This window comes from Cyprinodon variegatus, unplaced genomic scaffold (genome assembly GCF_000732505.1).
Source record: "Cyprinodon variegatus isolate N-32 unplaced genomic scaffold, C_variegatus-1.0 Scaffold231, whole genome shotgun sequence".
Lineage (NCBI taxonomy): Eukaryota > Metazoa > Chordata > Actinopteri > Cyprinodontiformes > Cyprinodontidae > Cyprinodon > Cyprinodon variegatus.
In genome coordinates this window covers 1-17639 of record NW_015150684.1, presented here as the reverse complement: position 1 = coordinate 17639, position 17639 = coordinate 1, and the positions used below count along the sequence as shown (strand labels likewise).

General features: G+C 40.3%; 1 protein-coding gene across 2 annotated transcripts; it reads left to right on the top strand.

Annotated features, from left to right (window-relative positions):
- The first annotated feature begins 289 nt into the window (after nucleotides 1-289).
- Nucleotides 290-17187, top strand: plekhn1 (pleckstrin homology domain containing N1). Of its 2 annotated transcripts, none has more exons than XM_015381300.1 (16): nucleotides 290-463; nucleotides 2648-2738; nucleotides 2894-3055; nucleotides 3707-3787; nucleotides 4999-5089; nucleotides 6638-6771; nucleotides 8036-8182; nucleotides 10464-10544; nucleotides 10648-10723; nucleotides 10950-11095; nucleotides 11690-11845; nucleotides 12953-13195; nucleotides 13497-13652; nucleotides 13845-14075; nucleotides 14294-14354; nucleotides 16443-17187. In XM_015381300.1, the coding sequence occupies exons 1-16, from the start codon at nucleotides 390-392 to the stop codon at nucleotides 16625-16627; spliced, it is 2115 nt and encodes a 704-aa protein (XP_015236786.1). In that variant the 5' UTR covers nucleotides 290-389; the 3' UTR covers nucleotides 16628-17187. The 2 variants fall into 2 exon arrangements, with proteins under 2 accessions (XP_015236786.1, XP_015236785.1); XM_015381299.1 differs by having other exon boundaries at nucleotides 13842-14075.
- The last annotated feature ends 452 nt before the right edge of the window (nucleotides 17188-17639 follow it).

Here is a 17639-nt window from a genome sequence, read left to right as displayed (position 1 = left end):
TTTCCCCCTGTGATTGACACACACCAGCCACTGAATGTCTGGTGGCTCTGGGGACCCAACAATGGGCTCCATTTGGCCCCTGAGAGGTGTGAAACGGCACACTTCTAGCCGAGCCCCCCTTTGTAGCAGGGATTGATTCAGCAGACAGAGGCAGCAGCTCACAGGGAGTGTGAATCCTGCTGCTTATTCACCAGGCAGCCAGGCTGTGACACAGCCCTGAACTCCTCCCCCTTCACACACACACTCACTCACACACACTGACTTTATCAACTCTCTCCCTGCCCAGCCCTCACAGTACCAGCCTGACTTCTGCAGGGAGCACACAGCTCTCTGGATTCCACCCCTCCATCACTGACAGTAGGCTACAGTTGCCTTCACAGTAGAGCAGCATGGGGAGCAGCATTTCATGTGTGCCCCAACACAACTTCAGGTTCTCCAGCAAGAGCTTCATTCGCCGAAACAGGTAAGAAGAGCTCACCTAAACTCTGTCACCATAGACCTATTCTCACAGATCATGTCATGTCCTTCACTGCACCTGGTCAGTTTGAACTAATGATATCAGCTGGAAGGGATTCTTGGTATCTGACGGTTTGAGCAGGAGGGGTTGTGAATTTTGTGAGGCTTGGTTCTGGATCAGATGGTAATACTGGATGGACACCGAGCACAAGTGTCAGTGATCTAGTTACCATTCGCCTCTTCCTAACATCCCTGTGAAGATGATCTTCCAGCTGTCAGTAAATCTGTTTTAGGTTAAAGAAATATATGGGTTAAAGTCATTTAATCATAACTGAACTAAGAAAAAAACATTTTTCTTTGCTTTTCTTTTTTTTTTTTTTACTCCATTTATATTAAATCATTGTATAGTGAGGGACCTGCCCTCTTTAAAAGCAAAAATAAGTGGATTATATTTTTGTTTTCTATGTAGTTTCTTGCAGCCCTCTTTGATTGAATGTCTGGGCATGTCCCAACTTTGCAGAACCGTCACATCTGATTCTGATTAACCCTGAGTAGATGCACTTTTTAAGTCCTGTGATATATAGTTAATTGTCTAGTTTTCACTAATGGGTCACTAAAGAAAATGCTAAAAAAGTAAAAAAAATCTAAGCAGCTTTAACAGGAACAGATTGGTGACCTTCCTAATAGGATTCAGGTTTCCTGTTGCATTCTCACTCTTTGTGTCACTGAATCAGGTGAGGCTCAGGTATTCCTCAAAAAGAATGAGAGCCAGTGCTTTTGAATACAGCAGCAGAGACTTGGGGAATGTTGGGTGTGCAAACCTATTACTACCTGTCTATTATCTACAATGCATACCTCTTTCCCTTTGCAACTGCAAGGTTGCATGACACTGGGAGGCTTTCATACCTTTCATACTTTTTAAGTCCCTTTAAAATAAAAGAGATTTAAAAAAAGTAACACTATCATTCACTTGACAGCCGTGAATGATTATTGTTGGAATTGGACTTCCTGAATAGACAGACCGTGTTTCCCACCATGCAAACAAAAGCCTGCGTTGTTGTAAGGCGAGGACACTGGCACACATGTGTACAGATAAACAGATAAAGCACAAGCTGACAGTGTAAAAGTAACCCCAGGATTTTATCTCTGCAGCGAGGGTGCTTCCCTATTAAATGTGACAGTAATGGTAACAGATGAGCGACATGTAAAACAAAAGGCTGCATTGAGAGCTGATTTTCCTATGCATATGCTCACCATCAGAGGCACAAGACCTGATTGTCCTATCTTTTAAATGGCTGTCATTGATGGAATAAAGGCTAAACTACTAACTTTGATTGACTTTTAAGAGAAGAGACACAAAACATGATTAACATCCAGTAATCTGCAGCAGCACTTTAATTGGACTGTTGCTATTTACATGTATTCTCTCCACCAAACGTAGGACATTGTTCTTTCTAATAGGAAGATTATTCTGACAAAGGCAAAATGATTATGGAGCCGATGTTTGAACCTTGCAGTTTATCCATGCAAAATTACCTCAAACTGCTTTGTGTCTTAATGTAGCTTATGTCGCAATGTGGTTAAAATATTTTCCAGATATATCAAGGATTGGCATTTTACCAATTTTAAAACTAAATACTTGCAATTTTATGTTGTATGTGCTATTTTCAGACGAAGAATCATAATTCAGAATATCTAAATTGCTAATTAATTCAGAGGTTATGTAGTTAAGCTTTCTTTTGCACGTTAGCATGGTTAGCATAAGGGTTCCAAAGGTTTTCAGCTTCGTTCTCACCAATTAGCAACTCTATCATAATAGAATATTATATTTAAACACATCAACAGCTTTTTGTTAAAAATGTTGCTGTACTCTGGTCAGCCTTCCTGTTTTCTCCTGAGAGTCTTGCTCTCTCTCACTCTTCTGTAGCTTAAATCACAGAATGTCTCAAGATCTTTTACATACCTTGTTTCATCTTTGTTTATTCTCTTATATAATTTAGAAAAAAAAAGAAATACTATTGAAGAAAATAGCCAACTTTGTGATCAGAAATGCTACTTTCACTGGCCTAAAGAGACAGATTTTTCTGTAATACAACATGACAGCCAGGCTGAAAACCAGCCCATAACATGAACTAGGCATTTTTTCCAGTGAATCTCTAATCATCCGTTATATTTTTTGTCTCTCGAGCAGCAGTCGCCTGTTTCGCAAGAAAAATCCCCAAGAGGGACAGGAGAAATCCAACAGTATCATAAATATCCTTTGCACAGTCACCCCAAGGAAGGTAAGAAACCCTTTCATCTCCACTGAAACAGCAATAGCACAACAATAAATCATCCGTTCAACACAAAACATGCGCTACATGCAAACATCTCTTAGTATCTTCAGTTATAAAACCAGTTTCTGTTTATATTTCACTAACATTGGGGCTTGTTGCAGGAAATGTCTCCTAAGGACCTGCAGACGATAGAGAACATAAAATGGGACCCTCCGTTCGCCTATGACCCGGTCAGTGGCTGGAAGAAGAGTAGCATCAATGTGAAGAATTTTGGACGAATGATTCATAGCTCCAAAGTCCGCTTCCGGTTCCTGCACTGTCAGGTGAGTGGAAGAAATTCATTTAGCAATGACTGCATGATGAAATATCAGGAAAGCAACTGCAAAGGAAAACAAAACATCACCTGTAAAATCCTCATTGTGGTTTGTAACAATGACCAAGCCCAGAGTGACACATCCTCCCAGTCATCTGTTCAAAGCCTGGGAAGTCCAGATCTGAACCAAACAGCTGGAAAGTAACAGGATGTTGCTCTACAGCTTTTCAGAGCACACTTTGGTTTTGACGTGGTGGCTGGTTGTGAATAATCTCACCAGTTTTCCTCAAACAAGACTGTAAGCTTGTGTTTGGACATGCTCTCCTATGCTGCAGTTGTGAAACATCCCCAACAGAGTTAGAACCTCAGGGTAAGAGAGAGTTGCTCTGATCCCACGGGCTGATAGAGGACATGCCGGCTTCTTGCGGTGGGAACTGTAATTTTTCAGTGCTGTGACACAACAACACTGTCAGAAACCAAAGGGCAAAGATTGATGAAAGGAAAAGCATCATGATGGCAAAAGAACACAATGTATTTTAACATAAAGAAAGGATCCAGCTAAGCTCAATCATTTTATGAATCACCTAATGAAAAGTAAACAAACTAGCATCATTTTTTGTTAACCTTTTCTATAATTCCTGGCTTTCCAACTCTTGTGCAGGATATACACGACTGCTACCTGGATCTATTCGAATCACATCTTCATTTTGTCTCCAACAACACAACTGGACTAACGTATCAGGTGAGCTCTTTTTTCCAACTTCTAAATCCAAAGTGACCATGATCCAAGTTTCGTATTTCATATTTAAAAGTTAGATTTCTTAAACTCATACATTTGGATGTGCCCCCCTCCTGGCTACCAGCACGTTGTTGGTAAACAGAAAGTATGATTAAGTTTCAGCAGTCTCGTAAAGCGTTAGCGGCCATTAATCATGGGTTTAATGAGCATGCTAAGGTCTCAGCTCCCCGTTAAGGAGAGACAGCTACGCACCTGTAAGCAGTCTTAGTCAGACTGCAGATGAGCTCAGAAGGATACAGACAGGGATTCATCGCTGAGATACACAGTCTGACCTCAGCATCATGGGGTTTGGTTTGTTAATGTTTAACAAGCCGAGTGAAAATGCAAACAGAAGGGAGGGTGTTATGGCCATGGCCTTCTAACTGGTGTAACACAACTTTTAGTGCAACTTGGGCTGGAAATTATTAATTAAGTGCCGTGTAAATGAAAGCGATGCTATATTTGACTAAAAGGTTGAAACATGGAAAGACATAAACATGTCTGCCCATAATTTTTTTTACAATGAACAGTCCTGTGCATGTTTTAATGGAACTCCAAAGGCCAAATGTAAAAATCTACTTTTTTTTTGCTATCAGCAAAAGGCTTCTGATGCAGGGAAGCCAAGAGTATGAAAACTTTCCCGTTTATCTGCAAACTCCATACGGATCCCATTATTAACTTGCATTTATAAAACTAATTGTCCTAGTTTTCCTTGCTGCAGTTATATTTGGTCAGTGTAGTGGATATTGGAAAAATATTTACTAAAAAAAAAAAAAAAAAATTGAGCACTGCTGTGATAAAAGTATAAGCATTTTGTCCTTGTTTGTTTTAACATGTATGATGATGATAAGGCTTTATTTTGAACACGTTAAAGACTATCATTCAGAACCATAATAGTAGTAGTACTAGTAGATGCATATATATTTTAGTTTAAAATACACATAGTGTGTGCTTTTACTAATGCATTTTAATTTAAACATCTAACAGTGAGGTAAGACAGTAGAACAACACCATTCTTCTTCCCTGTGTTTTACAGAAACTGTACCTCTTTTTAAACTGGATCATGTTTCAGCTCCAAAGTGTCACTACATGCAGCACCGTAAAACATATAGCCTGGAAGCTGATTATTTAAAGCTTTCTATATTAACATGCTTGTCTTTTTTAACATTGCACAGGGAACTCTGCCTTTGAAGGAACTTTCCATCTGCAACCTGCAGCAGAACTGTAATCACAGCCAACCTGAGGAATATGCCTTCCAAATAAATGGTAAGATTGTCTTTACAAGAAATGGTTCAGGCAGGGGTTGGCACAGAGTGCTTGGTATGTTATAATAATCGGGTTTGTTTTATTGGTTATTATCCCGAGGGTTTAGAAGTCAGATCTGGAGATCTTTTTGAATTTTAATGTTGTTTACAAATGTAATGTGCATATAGCGGCTGTTTAAGTATGGTGTTGATACAACTTAATGTGTTCTACTGACTGGATCGACCCAGAGGGAGCACTATTTTCAGGCTTTACCCCGCTTCAGTGATTCAAAAGTGCGGCGACCCTCGTCACCTCTTCACCTCCAGTCAATCCCCAGACTAACTAGAGCCAGGACCTCTTCACCCATCGGTCAGGCAGGGGTGGTGGGGCGGTTGTTGTTAGACAACAGGTGCACCAAAGTCAGCCCAGCTGTCATGCAGATAAGCCCGGCTACAGCTCTTAACCTTGTCACTTCGCTTCACATAATCTATGACACAGTCCAACAACTGCTCTGTCAATAACTGCAGGAAAATGGTATTTAGTGTTTTCCTTACAATAAAGTAAGCAAACAAAAGCCACTTTGGGATAATCCACCCCAACCATGACAGTATAAGGTTTCTGTAATACAGCTTCCCTTATCATTACCACCTGCCTCCAGGCTATTCTGTCAAAATATTTAAACTCTTCGGTGTTCCTGTATTGTAAACTAGCCCTGCAGTTTCTCAGATCAAACTTCTCACATTCCAGTATCGTGTTTCAGCGCTCGTGTTCTTCAGTAAGAACTCCTGCTTGCCGTTTACAGGAAATTGACAAAAAACATGGAGGGGGAAGTAAGGATAAAGAGTTCTGAGTCAGGGGGAAGATATGATGTAGAACTCCTCTGTGAGATGAGTGTTGGTGGGGAGTTAGAAGGTGACGATGCAAATCCAGCTTCGCAGGATGTGAAAGAATTCCTGGAAGCCCCGGCATCATTTTTATTAACATGGCTGTGAAAGTGAGCTAATGATGGTTAATTGCTTTTAACAACAGCTTGTAACTTTTGTAAACTAACCAGTGGTTTAAATGCTCACATCTTGCTGGAATTTTGAAGAAAAACAACCTTTTAAAAGAGTGAAAGGGTTTAACCTTTCCCAGTAAGAGTTCTTTATTGAGAGCCAGTAAAAGAAAAACAACTCTGAGCCGAGCTACTGCTTATCAAGAAGAGGTCACTGTTCAGCGGTTTGGTTCCAGACTATTAGAGTACAAAGCCACAGGCTGGAATGAAACAGAATATCTCTGGTGGTTATCTGTGGTATGTGTAGGACTGATATGTAGGGGGGAGATTGAAGCTAGGATCATCTTGGCCCAGTTCGTCCCCTCTGGGTAAGAGCAATCCGTGGGAGGGTATCTTTAAAATACCAAACACAGCAGGTCAACGGGGGCTTTCATGGTCTTACATGTGGTCTACATGTGCTAACTTTTACTGTATTTGTTGCACAACCTGCAGTAAACAAAAGATAGAAGCCGTGTTCCTTTATTGCCGAAGCTAATATGAACCTGGGTGACCTGTTTGCTCTTCATTGCCCGCAGGTGTCAGCCTCAACCCCATCATCGTCTACTGCGCCACCCAAGACGAAATGGACCTGTGGTTTGGCCTTCTGAAAGAGAGCATCGAGCAGAACGGAGGCACCGCTGTCCAACCTGAAAATTACACCAGAGTGAGAGTGAGTCACAGAGGGGAAAAGTAAAGGAGTGCCCCGCTTAACTTTAAAACTTTCACAAATCAAAAAGTTGATTTCCTAACTCAAAAGCATTACTTGACTGTATTTCTTTAAATCTCACTGGCAAATTAGCTTTTGTTTCCAGCCACTCCTGATTGAACAGGATGTGTGTGTTATTGCGGTGACTCATGTAAGGCCGCTGCTGGATCTCATTGAAACTAACTGGGAGAGGCTCGAACTACATTTTGACCCACTTTAAACTGGAGCCCAATCTCACAGGAGGTTCAAATTGGCAAACCTGGATGTACAGTATCAGGGAATTTTAAAAAACCGAAGTAAAGGACTCTATGCCAATTTTGTTATAAAGACTGAAGTCATTGAAAGCATACTGCAGTCAGCTGCCTAACAGACATGCTGCTTATAACTTGCAAACTTTCGCAAAATGGCCTTGTTTTGGCCAGCTGGCTGGCAGTGGGCAGGAACAGGTGAGAAAATGGCTCCACAAAGCTTGAATATATACTGAGTTAGTCCTACACTTCCACTGGCCTATTAAAAACATTTTAAACCTTGCAGTAATATGTCAGAATAGTATTATGTTAAAACTAACTTTTAAAGAAACTTGGTATACCTTGGTAAATAGCCAGTGCCTAGCAACAGGAAAATTTCTACTCGCCCAAACCTGCTCTATGATAGAAAAAAATTAACAACTCAACGTGTGACAAACAAGGCCGAACAAGAAACTAACTTCATCATGCACTAAAAGTCAGCCGGATGGTTTGGGGGTTAAAAGAAATCTCCCAAACATAGCTAAAGAGAACTGTAGCTATTCCCTTTGTGAGATTAAACTGGGATACATGCAGCTATTTTAAAATGTTTAACACATCTCACCAGTGGTTCTAGTGAATTGAATGGAAGCTGTAATTAGGCATCCACTTTTAGGTATTTGGGAGAAACAGGAACTTCCAGGAATAAGATAGCAGGTAAGAAAAAATAACATAAGGAATGCCTTTAATGTCCCTAAGGGGGACATTTGTGTGTGATAGTGGCAAATACACGTATTCAAAAGATATACACATTTGTACATATAACACTTAATAATATGAAGAGAATAATCATTAAGGATTTAAAAGGTTAGCTATGAAGTAGAACAGAAACAAAGAGCTCAAATTAGGATTATGAATTTACTATGAAGCCTATTTTTGTCTCCAATATCTCCTATGTTGGTAATCCTGTCTCACTTTCCTTCTCTTTTTTTTGTACTCTGCAGCTAAACCAGAACAAGTCAGAGGGAAGAGAGGAGCTGAGGAACTCAATCAACAGGGAGCCCATCTATGAGTGGGAGGGCTCTCAGCGGGACAGCCTGGGCCCCATCACCTACGTCACCAAAGTCCAAGTGCAGCACCTGCCCTGCCAGGTACGAGTCCACCGCTCCTTATCAGGAGTGAATCACTGCTCCCGGTCACTTTTTCTCAAAAAACACAGCGTACTGTACAGCTGACTGTAACTTATGACACAAACATGTCTCCAAAGTGTGGGGATTTTTTTTCTTCTCATGATTAAAAGGAGGATAACATCAGCTCTAAAGCCAGGTGACTCACATAGTTTCTAAATTGCGCAACACTCTGCATTACCTCAACACAATGCAAAAAGGTGAATTAAAAGGGAGGAGTCCATATTTTTCCTTCAGAGTCTCCTTACAGTGTTTAAGGACCACAAAGTTGGCTACATGCAACTAGCTGCCAAGCATGTCTGACTCCTGCAAACAGAATCAGATAAGAGCACTATAAATATGGAGGCAGCAGTTAATCAAAGCAGTAGTCCTGACACGTCTTGCATGAATATCAGTTAATTCTTCATGGGAAGCGGCGGCAACCCTATTGAAGTGATTTAGGGCCTGGGTGTGTGAGAGGCATTTGCTCGGCACACAGAGCGACTCAACTCACCTCACAGCTGGAATGTCAGCTGTCTGTCCAGAGACACGCCCTCCACAAGGGAAAGGAAACATAAACTTCGCCGGTCCACCGCACCTTAAAATGCCCTGTGAACTGGTTCGACCTGAGAGCTCTCTGGGAACTCTGTAGAGTATTAAATGATAAACCCTGTTATTCTTTTTCATTGTTTGCTACAGATCTCTATGTCTTATATTTCTTGGAGTTCTCAGGGTTTGTTCCCTTGTGAATTATTTTTAAAACCTGTTTATCTTTCATAACCATAAAGCTGCAGTGTAGGACTTTTTTTAATTTAAAGCACTGTTAAATGGTATGAAAAAAATATGTTTTTCATGCAGAAGATAACACTCCATGCTTTTTCATTTAGTGAAAATTGGGATTAGCAGAAGCATAGCAAGAAAATCCTTATAAGGGTGGCCAGGCACTAAGCAATGTACATTGAGGGGTGGCAGAAAGTTGATAGGCGCCAGAACCTCAGGGTCAATCTACACTGCTTCAACAGGAAAATTAATGAGCAAAACATTTATATTTTCTAAATAAAGACAAACTATACTTTCCTACAGCCTTTGCTAACAAATAGACACATTTAAACATCTGTGCTTTCTAGATAAAAGGTATAGTGGATAAAATTCTTTCAGCTTTGAGTTCTGGGGCGAACATCTTTTCCATTGTCATTACTTACATACTTTTATCAGCAATCATTCTGGATAAAATTAATATTTACAAGTAATAATATCTACATAAATTGATTATTAAGTTTTTTATTAAAATAGTTATTTATCTATGATTTCACTGAAGACTCCTAGATGACTTTCAGAGACACATCATTTTCTCTTTACCTCATATAACACAAAATCTAGTTCTAATAAGATCATGAATGATCATCTTTAATGTCAGTATATTAATGTGCATAATTAACCACATAGTTTTTTGTTGTCAAGTAATTGTTAATATATTAAAATGTTTTGAATATTCCACTTGAGAGTATTGCTGCTGCTACCATCTGTATTTGAGGGGGAAAAAAATGGTAGGGGTTGCCAGATTCTTGGAAAAATTCTGTCTGGTTTATGAAAAAGATATTGCATATGTCAATTCTTACATCTTGAAATATTTGCATTGAGCATTCAATTATACAGCTGTTTAATGGAAATGAAGGTCAGAATCAGAGTAGCACTGATGATCTTCCTGTCAGAGTAGCAGTCCAATATAAAGTAATGTAAAAAAAATACAAAAAAACATCCCAACAATTTTAAATAATTTTAAACAATACTGTTTTATTGACTTTTACATAACTTTACATCCATTTTCAGGTAGTTACCCTGACTGGAAACTCTTTACATCTTCTGCCCTACATCTTTAACGTTGGGCTGTCATCACAGCAATATCCAAAGCTGTGTTTACCTTGACTATTATGACTTTGGGTTGTTAGACATCAGATAGACATCTGCCAAGGTTTTTGTCCATCTTGTTTAAACCTTTAAGTTTTACACTTAGGATTACATTTAAAGGGTTTTCCACAGTAGGCACAGTATAACCGGCTGCATCATTTGAATATAACATGGATCTATCTCTTTAAACCTGCAACACAGACAGGAAAGAAATCAGCTGATTTCTAAAGTAGACAGTACAAATATCAGATATTCTAAAAACAACCTAGAAAAACACTGAAACTTGAAATTTATTGCATGATGAAATGATAACCTACAGTAAAACTGCAAGTGTTTCATTATTATCGTTACTTCACAGGAACAGGATGACAGATTGCTGGTGATGTACCCATCGACCCTAATCTTCTTATCAGAGGAGAGCAATGGGCTCTTCTATAAGGTACTGTTCTCGTCCTAATGGCCTTCTGCTTGTAGATTGTGTTCCCATTACTCTGTATGTGTTTGCATAAAGCAGTTATGTTAAAGTGTTCCTCTGATTACAGGGCAAACTTCCACTCAACATGATTACAGTAACCACTCCCTGTCAGGACGTCAAGCCCAACACCTTTAGGATTGAAGGTAGGAGCGCTGAATCAGTAGCACTCTGACATGTTAATAAGTGTGCATTATGTTGTCTGTTTCATGCTAAGTGGCCCTCTTGAATCTTCTTGCGTCACAGAGTGCAACCCCTCTATGAATGAGAAGGTTTTTTTTTCTGCCTGTTGAATAATGTTCATGCTGTTGCACATTCCAGTGAGCAAGCAGACCGAATGATGGGCTTTGTTCCTCCATCCTCTCTTCACAGGCAAGCTGATCAACCCCATAGTGGTGTCCTGTTTGGACAGGACAGAGTTCTACGACTGGATCCAGCAGTTCAAAGCTGCTGACGTCCCTGTTGTCAGCCCCCCACCCCCCGTCTATGACATCATTTACACGCCAACAAACACAGAGGTGAGGCTGTTCGCTTTCTCTCACAGAGAAAAATGGATGTCAGGCTGTCCACAGCTGATCATTATTGTAAAGATCTGCCCTCAGCTCAACTACTGGTGGCAGACATGGATCTATAGGGTGGTGACAGGGTTATGGGCAGCGTGTGCTGAGGCCTTTTTACCCTGTCAGACTTTTTAAATATCGATAAATGACATGCCCTCATGGAGGCTGTCACAGAACATGCAGAAATTCATAGGAATAACAAATGAATAAATTTCTCAAACTTTTCCCTGTACTAGCCTCACTCTGTGTAACTGTAGGGTAGGATTGTGGGATTAGATGTTTTATTCATATTTAGACAAATAATTCGGCCACACCAACAGTTCACATTTGGATTTAATTTGAATTAATCACTTATTCTGAAAATAAAGAAACCTCATTTTCTGGTTAGATTAATTCAAGTTTGCTTCTTTATCAGTGAACTTCATAGTTATAGACAATGAAGATAAGGAGGTTTTGTTTCCTGCAGCCCTGCTTGGATAATTAAGACAGAATATTTTAACCAGGTTTTGTGTATTTATATGTAAGTAAAAGATTGCATTTTTGTGTCTCCAGCAAACGACAAAGTTTGACAGATGGAGTGGAAACAGCCAGGGGAGAGTGGAGTCTGTCAGATACAGCCAGCCGCCAAGTGGACGCGGGTCCTTAAACCTTCAGCTACCAGTTCATGAGGAAAACCCCATGTCTCCTGGATACGCCGAACCTCTCTGTGTAAGGCAACATTTTCCCACGCAAATGAACAAAATACCAGAAGTTATTAAACTTAGGCTATGATTTGGTATTTGTATCTTCAAAAGTTCAGATAAATTTGGTCCTAGAGAATAAAGCTAATGGCTTAAGTGAGAGAGAACAATTTAACAATTGAACGAAGCAGATTTCTACTGTCGCTGAACAGCTTCAATGCAAAAAAACAGCACGGTGGTTTATGGGTTCCACCTCTTACCTTAATTTCCTGTGTAAATATTCATCTGCCGCAGCCTCTATAATAGCCCAGTGCAAACTTGAAAATAGTTTGAGATCCAAATAAAAGCATTTGCATGAACCGCTTGGATTATTTTAGACTATTTCTAATCTGGATTTCCTCAAAATTATGAATCTACTTCTGGTAAAAGATTAAACACCTATTACCTTTTTACTGTTAGTCCCTATGGGATTTGGATCCTAGTTGCGTCAGGAGGGATGTTAAAACTTTGTGAGCTAAACTCAATGACTTAATATGGCGACACCTGAAAATGGGAGCAGCAGAAAGGATAAAAACAAAGCTTTCATTAGAGAATGAATTGAAAATCCTAAATTAACTATTTCAAAGTATTGAACTAATAAAACAAATAAGAAATAATGATGATGGAGTTGGCATGCACTTCTGTGAAGTGAGTTAAGTCTTTTATCAAATAAATGATCAAACAAGAGTTAAGCCTCAAATAATCCTGATACTGACAGAAAGCCCAAACTTGGAAAATCACTTTCAGATGTTTTTGTTGAAGTTCTAAATCAGCAGAAAAAGTCTGATGGTAAACTTCTTGGTTCTATTTGAAGTCCTAAAGATCTCTGAATTATCAGATCCTCTGACCAAACTCCCCCAGGAGAGGATCCTCCCGCCGATCCAATTATCTTAAAAAGAGGGCAGAGTGCCCAGAAGTAATGTGCTGCTAAACTTTTGACCTTAACCAGCCATCTTCCAATTAATTTAGTGGATGTTTTTCCCATTCTAAAATGACTTTGTTATATATATAAAAAAAAAGCAATAACACTCCTGCTGATGTCGGAAAAGTTTCATGGCTGACTCTCCTTGCTGGATGTGGTTGTTGTTTCTTACAGTATAGCTCCAGTCGCCCATCCTCAGTCGAGACAACCCGCCTGGGCAGCAGGACCAACAGCGTGTCCTCCCAAAACAGACCAGATCGTGACCATAGACCTCTGTCGCTGCGCTACTCCTCTCCGCAGCAAGGCTCCTACCTGCAGCCTGCAGAGAGCTCCCCATTGTCTCAGGTCTACAGCACTCCCTACTACGCCCTGCACCACGCCAGCCCACAACGGCTGGAGAAAGCCCCACTCATAAAGGTAAGTCAGTTTGGCATCAAGCTCGATAATCAAATACTCCCTTTGCAACCGTTGCCTAGCTTTACATGCCATAAAGCAACTGAAATAGAAACCAGCAAGCTCATGGGAGGGTTCATCTGATGGGGTTAACAGATGGGATTAATACAAAGTGGGGTTGAAAGATCAATCAACTTAATGATGCATATGTCTTAATACCCATTAGGATTTATAAACAAAGTGTAACCTAACCTGTTTTCAGATTAGGCAAATCCACCTGATACTTTCTGCTTTTTTAAACACACTTTGATTCTGTTTGGATCAGTCTAACAGCTGGAGCACACCGCAGACGTCCCTGAACTACCCACTAAGCACCAGCCAACGTCACTCAGACCTGTGCGCCCCACGTCAGCCTTTGTCTCCTCTCTACGATGAGCCATGCACCCCAGAGATCTTCAGCCTGGAGGAGGCCAGGCCAGTGGTAAGTGGGTCAACGACACTGGATATTTAGTTTCTTCTTACACCTTAACAGAATGATACCAACAAACCTAGGCACATTGTCAGTGCTGGAAATCTTTTCTCTCAAATCTTTCACAAGATAAATGTAAAGTTAGATGTTAACAATATTTGAGTATGAGCACATTTACTTAGCTGTTTGTGTCTCTTTCAGCAGCAGAGCTGGAACAAACCCATCCAGCACCACCAACCGGACACACATCAACTTCCCTCCTCTTTCCAGCTGCGTACTCCCCCCATGGGCAGACGCACCAGAAGAAGCCTGGTCCTGGCCAACAACAAGGCTACGTCCTTCGACATGGAAATGCCTCAAAGTGAAGAAGAGCAGAGAGCAGAGGCTGTGTCGAGGCTGAAGCTCCTGCCGATGCCCTGCCAAGTTCAAGAGCAGGTGAGGGAGCACAGAGGTCCACACTTCCCAGGAAACTCTAGCTTCTGGAACGCTGGGCTTCAAAGAGAAATGCCAGCGCACTATGAGCGAGTGGAGCTAGTTTATATACTTTTGCTGAAGCGATATTTGAACAGATGCTATTTATGAAAGACCATGATGGTTGTTTGTTGTAGTTTCACATGGAGTTACTTTTTTTCTGTTTCCCCATCTACTGACAGATGCCTCTCCCTTCATGCTCTCAGAGGAACATCTCTCACATGCCATATGGTTACTCACCAGGTACGGACTTATGAAACCTTTCTTCCTGCTTTACCTCAACAGTTCAGCTGTGCTCAAAGTTTGCAAAACTCTCTAGAACTTCAACTAATTTTGTGCAAGTTGAGGCACATACATCATGTGTTTTATTAGTTTTAATCATTTAACTTCCCTTTAGGATTATAAAGATCTTTTTTTAAATTAATTAAATTCGGCCACTAAAAATGAGAAGCAGAAGCAACTGCGAAAGTAAGGCTACGTTCACACTGCAACCTGAAGTGACCCAAATCCGATTTTTTTTGCACAAAAGCGACCTGGATCTGATCTTTTCATGGCAGAGATCCTAATTTTTCCAATCCGACCCAGGCCACTTGGCTATGTGCTCCTGAATCTGATGTGAATCTGATCTTTTCAAATGTGACCTGCATGTGAATCAGGTCATTCATTCAACCTGAACACCATTAGTAACTGACATAGGTCACTATTCTGCTTCTTGCTACACAGAAGCGGCAAGAAAAACAAACACCATGGCGGATGATGATGCGGAGAGCAGTAATTTTTTTAACCATCTTGAAAAGATTGAGGTTTTAAGGTTTGGAAAGATCGCTAGATGTGCTACAGCACTGCATCCATGTTTACTTCCCTAAACATGAAGCATGCTGGCTTGTGACGTCATTGCATCCTTTACTGCACATGTGGGACACTTAAACTGAATGAATGCAGTTCACACAAGAGATCACATACAAGTTGCATATATTTGGCTATATACCTTAAAAACACAATCTTTTCAATATGGTTAAATATAATTCCTGCTCTCTGTGATATCATCCACCATGGTTTTTGTTTTTCTTGGTGCTTCTGCATAGCAAGATGCAGAATAGTGACCTTTGTCGGGTATTAATGCTGCACAGGTCTGATGAATGCGACCTGGCTCTTTAGAGACAGGTCGCATTTGAAAAGATCAGATTCATATCGGATTCAGGACCACATAGCCAAGTGGCCTGGGTCGCATTGGAAAAAATCAGATCTGTGTTGTTCAGACTGTCATGAAAAGATCAGATACAGGTCTCATAATGGCAAAAAAAAAATCGGATTTGGGTCAGTTCAAGCTGCTGTGTGAACGTAGACTTAGATGTGTTTCTGCTTCAACACACATGAGTCAAATAATCAGGTCAAATAGCAGGACTCTGGGGAACTTGACCATACGGAAGAGATAATTTAGCCATTTGATTCAGGTTTGCAGGACACCAAACATCAAGGAGTGGAATTGAGGAACCCAATTTTAAAGGGTTAACTCTGTGCGGCTCAGTAGAAACAAAATCATGCTACACTTTCCAGATTTTGCTTTGTAGAATATTTCTAAAAATATTTTATCTTTGCCTTCCACTAATCTGTGTTGGTCTAAGACATAAAATCTGTAGCCTTAGAAACACAAAAGGGGAAAAAGGTCAAGGCACAACATGTGCGCAATAAAAGGCGTTGACAAAGGTGTTCTTTTCTGTGATTGGTCCGAAAAAAAACAGACACAATCATTGATCCTCTTTAAGCCTAACCGCAGACAAAACATGATTTATGGAAGTCAGCACCATAAAAACCACCACAAAACATCACTTAGACACACTAAAAGGCTTATTTGATGTTGGACGTACTCTGGTTGGATTGTTGGAGCTGTAGCTTCTTTCAGCAAGTTGACAGATGTTGGAGGGTTACAGGAGTGAAGGTGCATTAAGGGTGCATAATGTACCCTTGGAAAGGGGCCTAATTGTGCCTTGTTCCAAGATTAAGATCAACGTTCAGACATGATATACATCTTTGTGACTGACAGCACACAACTGAACCCACTGACAGGATTTTATTGAAAAGAAATACCTCTACAAGGTGCTGACATGTGATTTCATTCCTCAACTTGCATTATGATGTATTATTAGAAGGGAACCTTAGTCTAAGTAACAACGATGAAGGTTAGGCATGTTACACTACAGGATTTACTCTGAGGTTGTAGTTTGAAACAAGACAGCAATAAACCTGCTCTAGGACTTTGTCCAAGTTTTTACAATCAGGGGAAAGTTAACTGGAATCTAACCGACTCTTTCTTTTCTCTCGCCTCTTTAGATCGCCATTCCTACCTCGAACCCACGGACCCAGATGACCAGGAAGTGGACTATGACAACATTTGGGAGTACGACGGTGAGACTGGAATGATTCAGCCGGCTTGTGGAATTTCGACACAGTGGACAGGATTAGACTTTGGGGCCCGGGGCCTTGGTCCCATGGCAACTCGCCAGAGATGGTCGTAAAACAAAACAAAAGGCCGGCGCTCGTCTGGACGTGCTCAAACATCAGATCACTATCAGAGGGATAATAAAAGCCAACGGTTGCAGCTATAGCTGCTGCTGGTGTGTACAGAGTAAAGCAACAAACCTGAGGAAGTGCTTCGTCAGATGTTAGTCGAGCCGAGGACAGAATGGAGAGTGCGAAAGGAAAGAAAACAGTTCGACAGTGACAGACACGCTTTATTTGTCTGGTTCATATGTAGCATTTAAGACTGAAGTGTACAGTGCATCGTGTGTAGCTTTATTATTATTATTATTTTCTATTCATTATTTAAATGACTCATTTGCATTTTTTTCAGGAGTCGCTCATAAACCTATGTTTAATGTTGTTTCTAAATTAAATCATTCCATTGCAGCTTTTTTTTTGGTGAACAGTAAGTTAGTTTGTTTTTGTAAATGTTGTTAATAAAGATAGCTGCGTTCTTAACAGAAATAGATGTGGCTACAACCGATTGACCTAAAGGTGCTAATATTGTAACTACGACCCCACCCCTTTGCTCTGTAAATGTTTTACTTTTGTATTCTGGTGTTTTTTTTTTTTTTATTATTAATATTTGAAATAAAAAAATTGGATACATACTTTTAGGTGTATCTCTGTTTATTTTCAAAATGTTATTTTTTTTAATCAAAATATTGTTTATTTAAAGGGATGCAAAATTATGAGAATCTCAATTTCTAAAGAGTTTTAGCTTATTCTTTAATATATCCTGGTTTCAACTCCTCTCTGTTTGATATCCCCCTTTGCTGAGGTAATCAACAAGACAACATTTCTGTCTGTTTCTGTATGTGCTTCTGTCTGTGTTTCTGTCTGTCTGTCTTTCTATCTGTGTTTCTGTCTGTCTGTGTTTCTGTCTGTCTGTCTTTCTATCTGTGTTTCTGTCTGTCTGTGTTTCTGTCTGTCTGTGCTTCTGTCTGTCTGTGTTTCTGTCTGTCTGTGCTTCTGTCTGTCTGTGTTTCTGTCTGTCTGTCTGTCTGT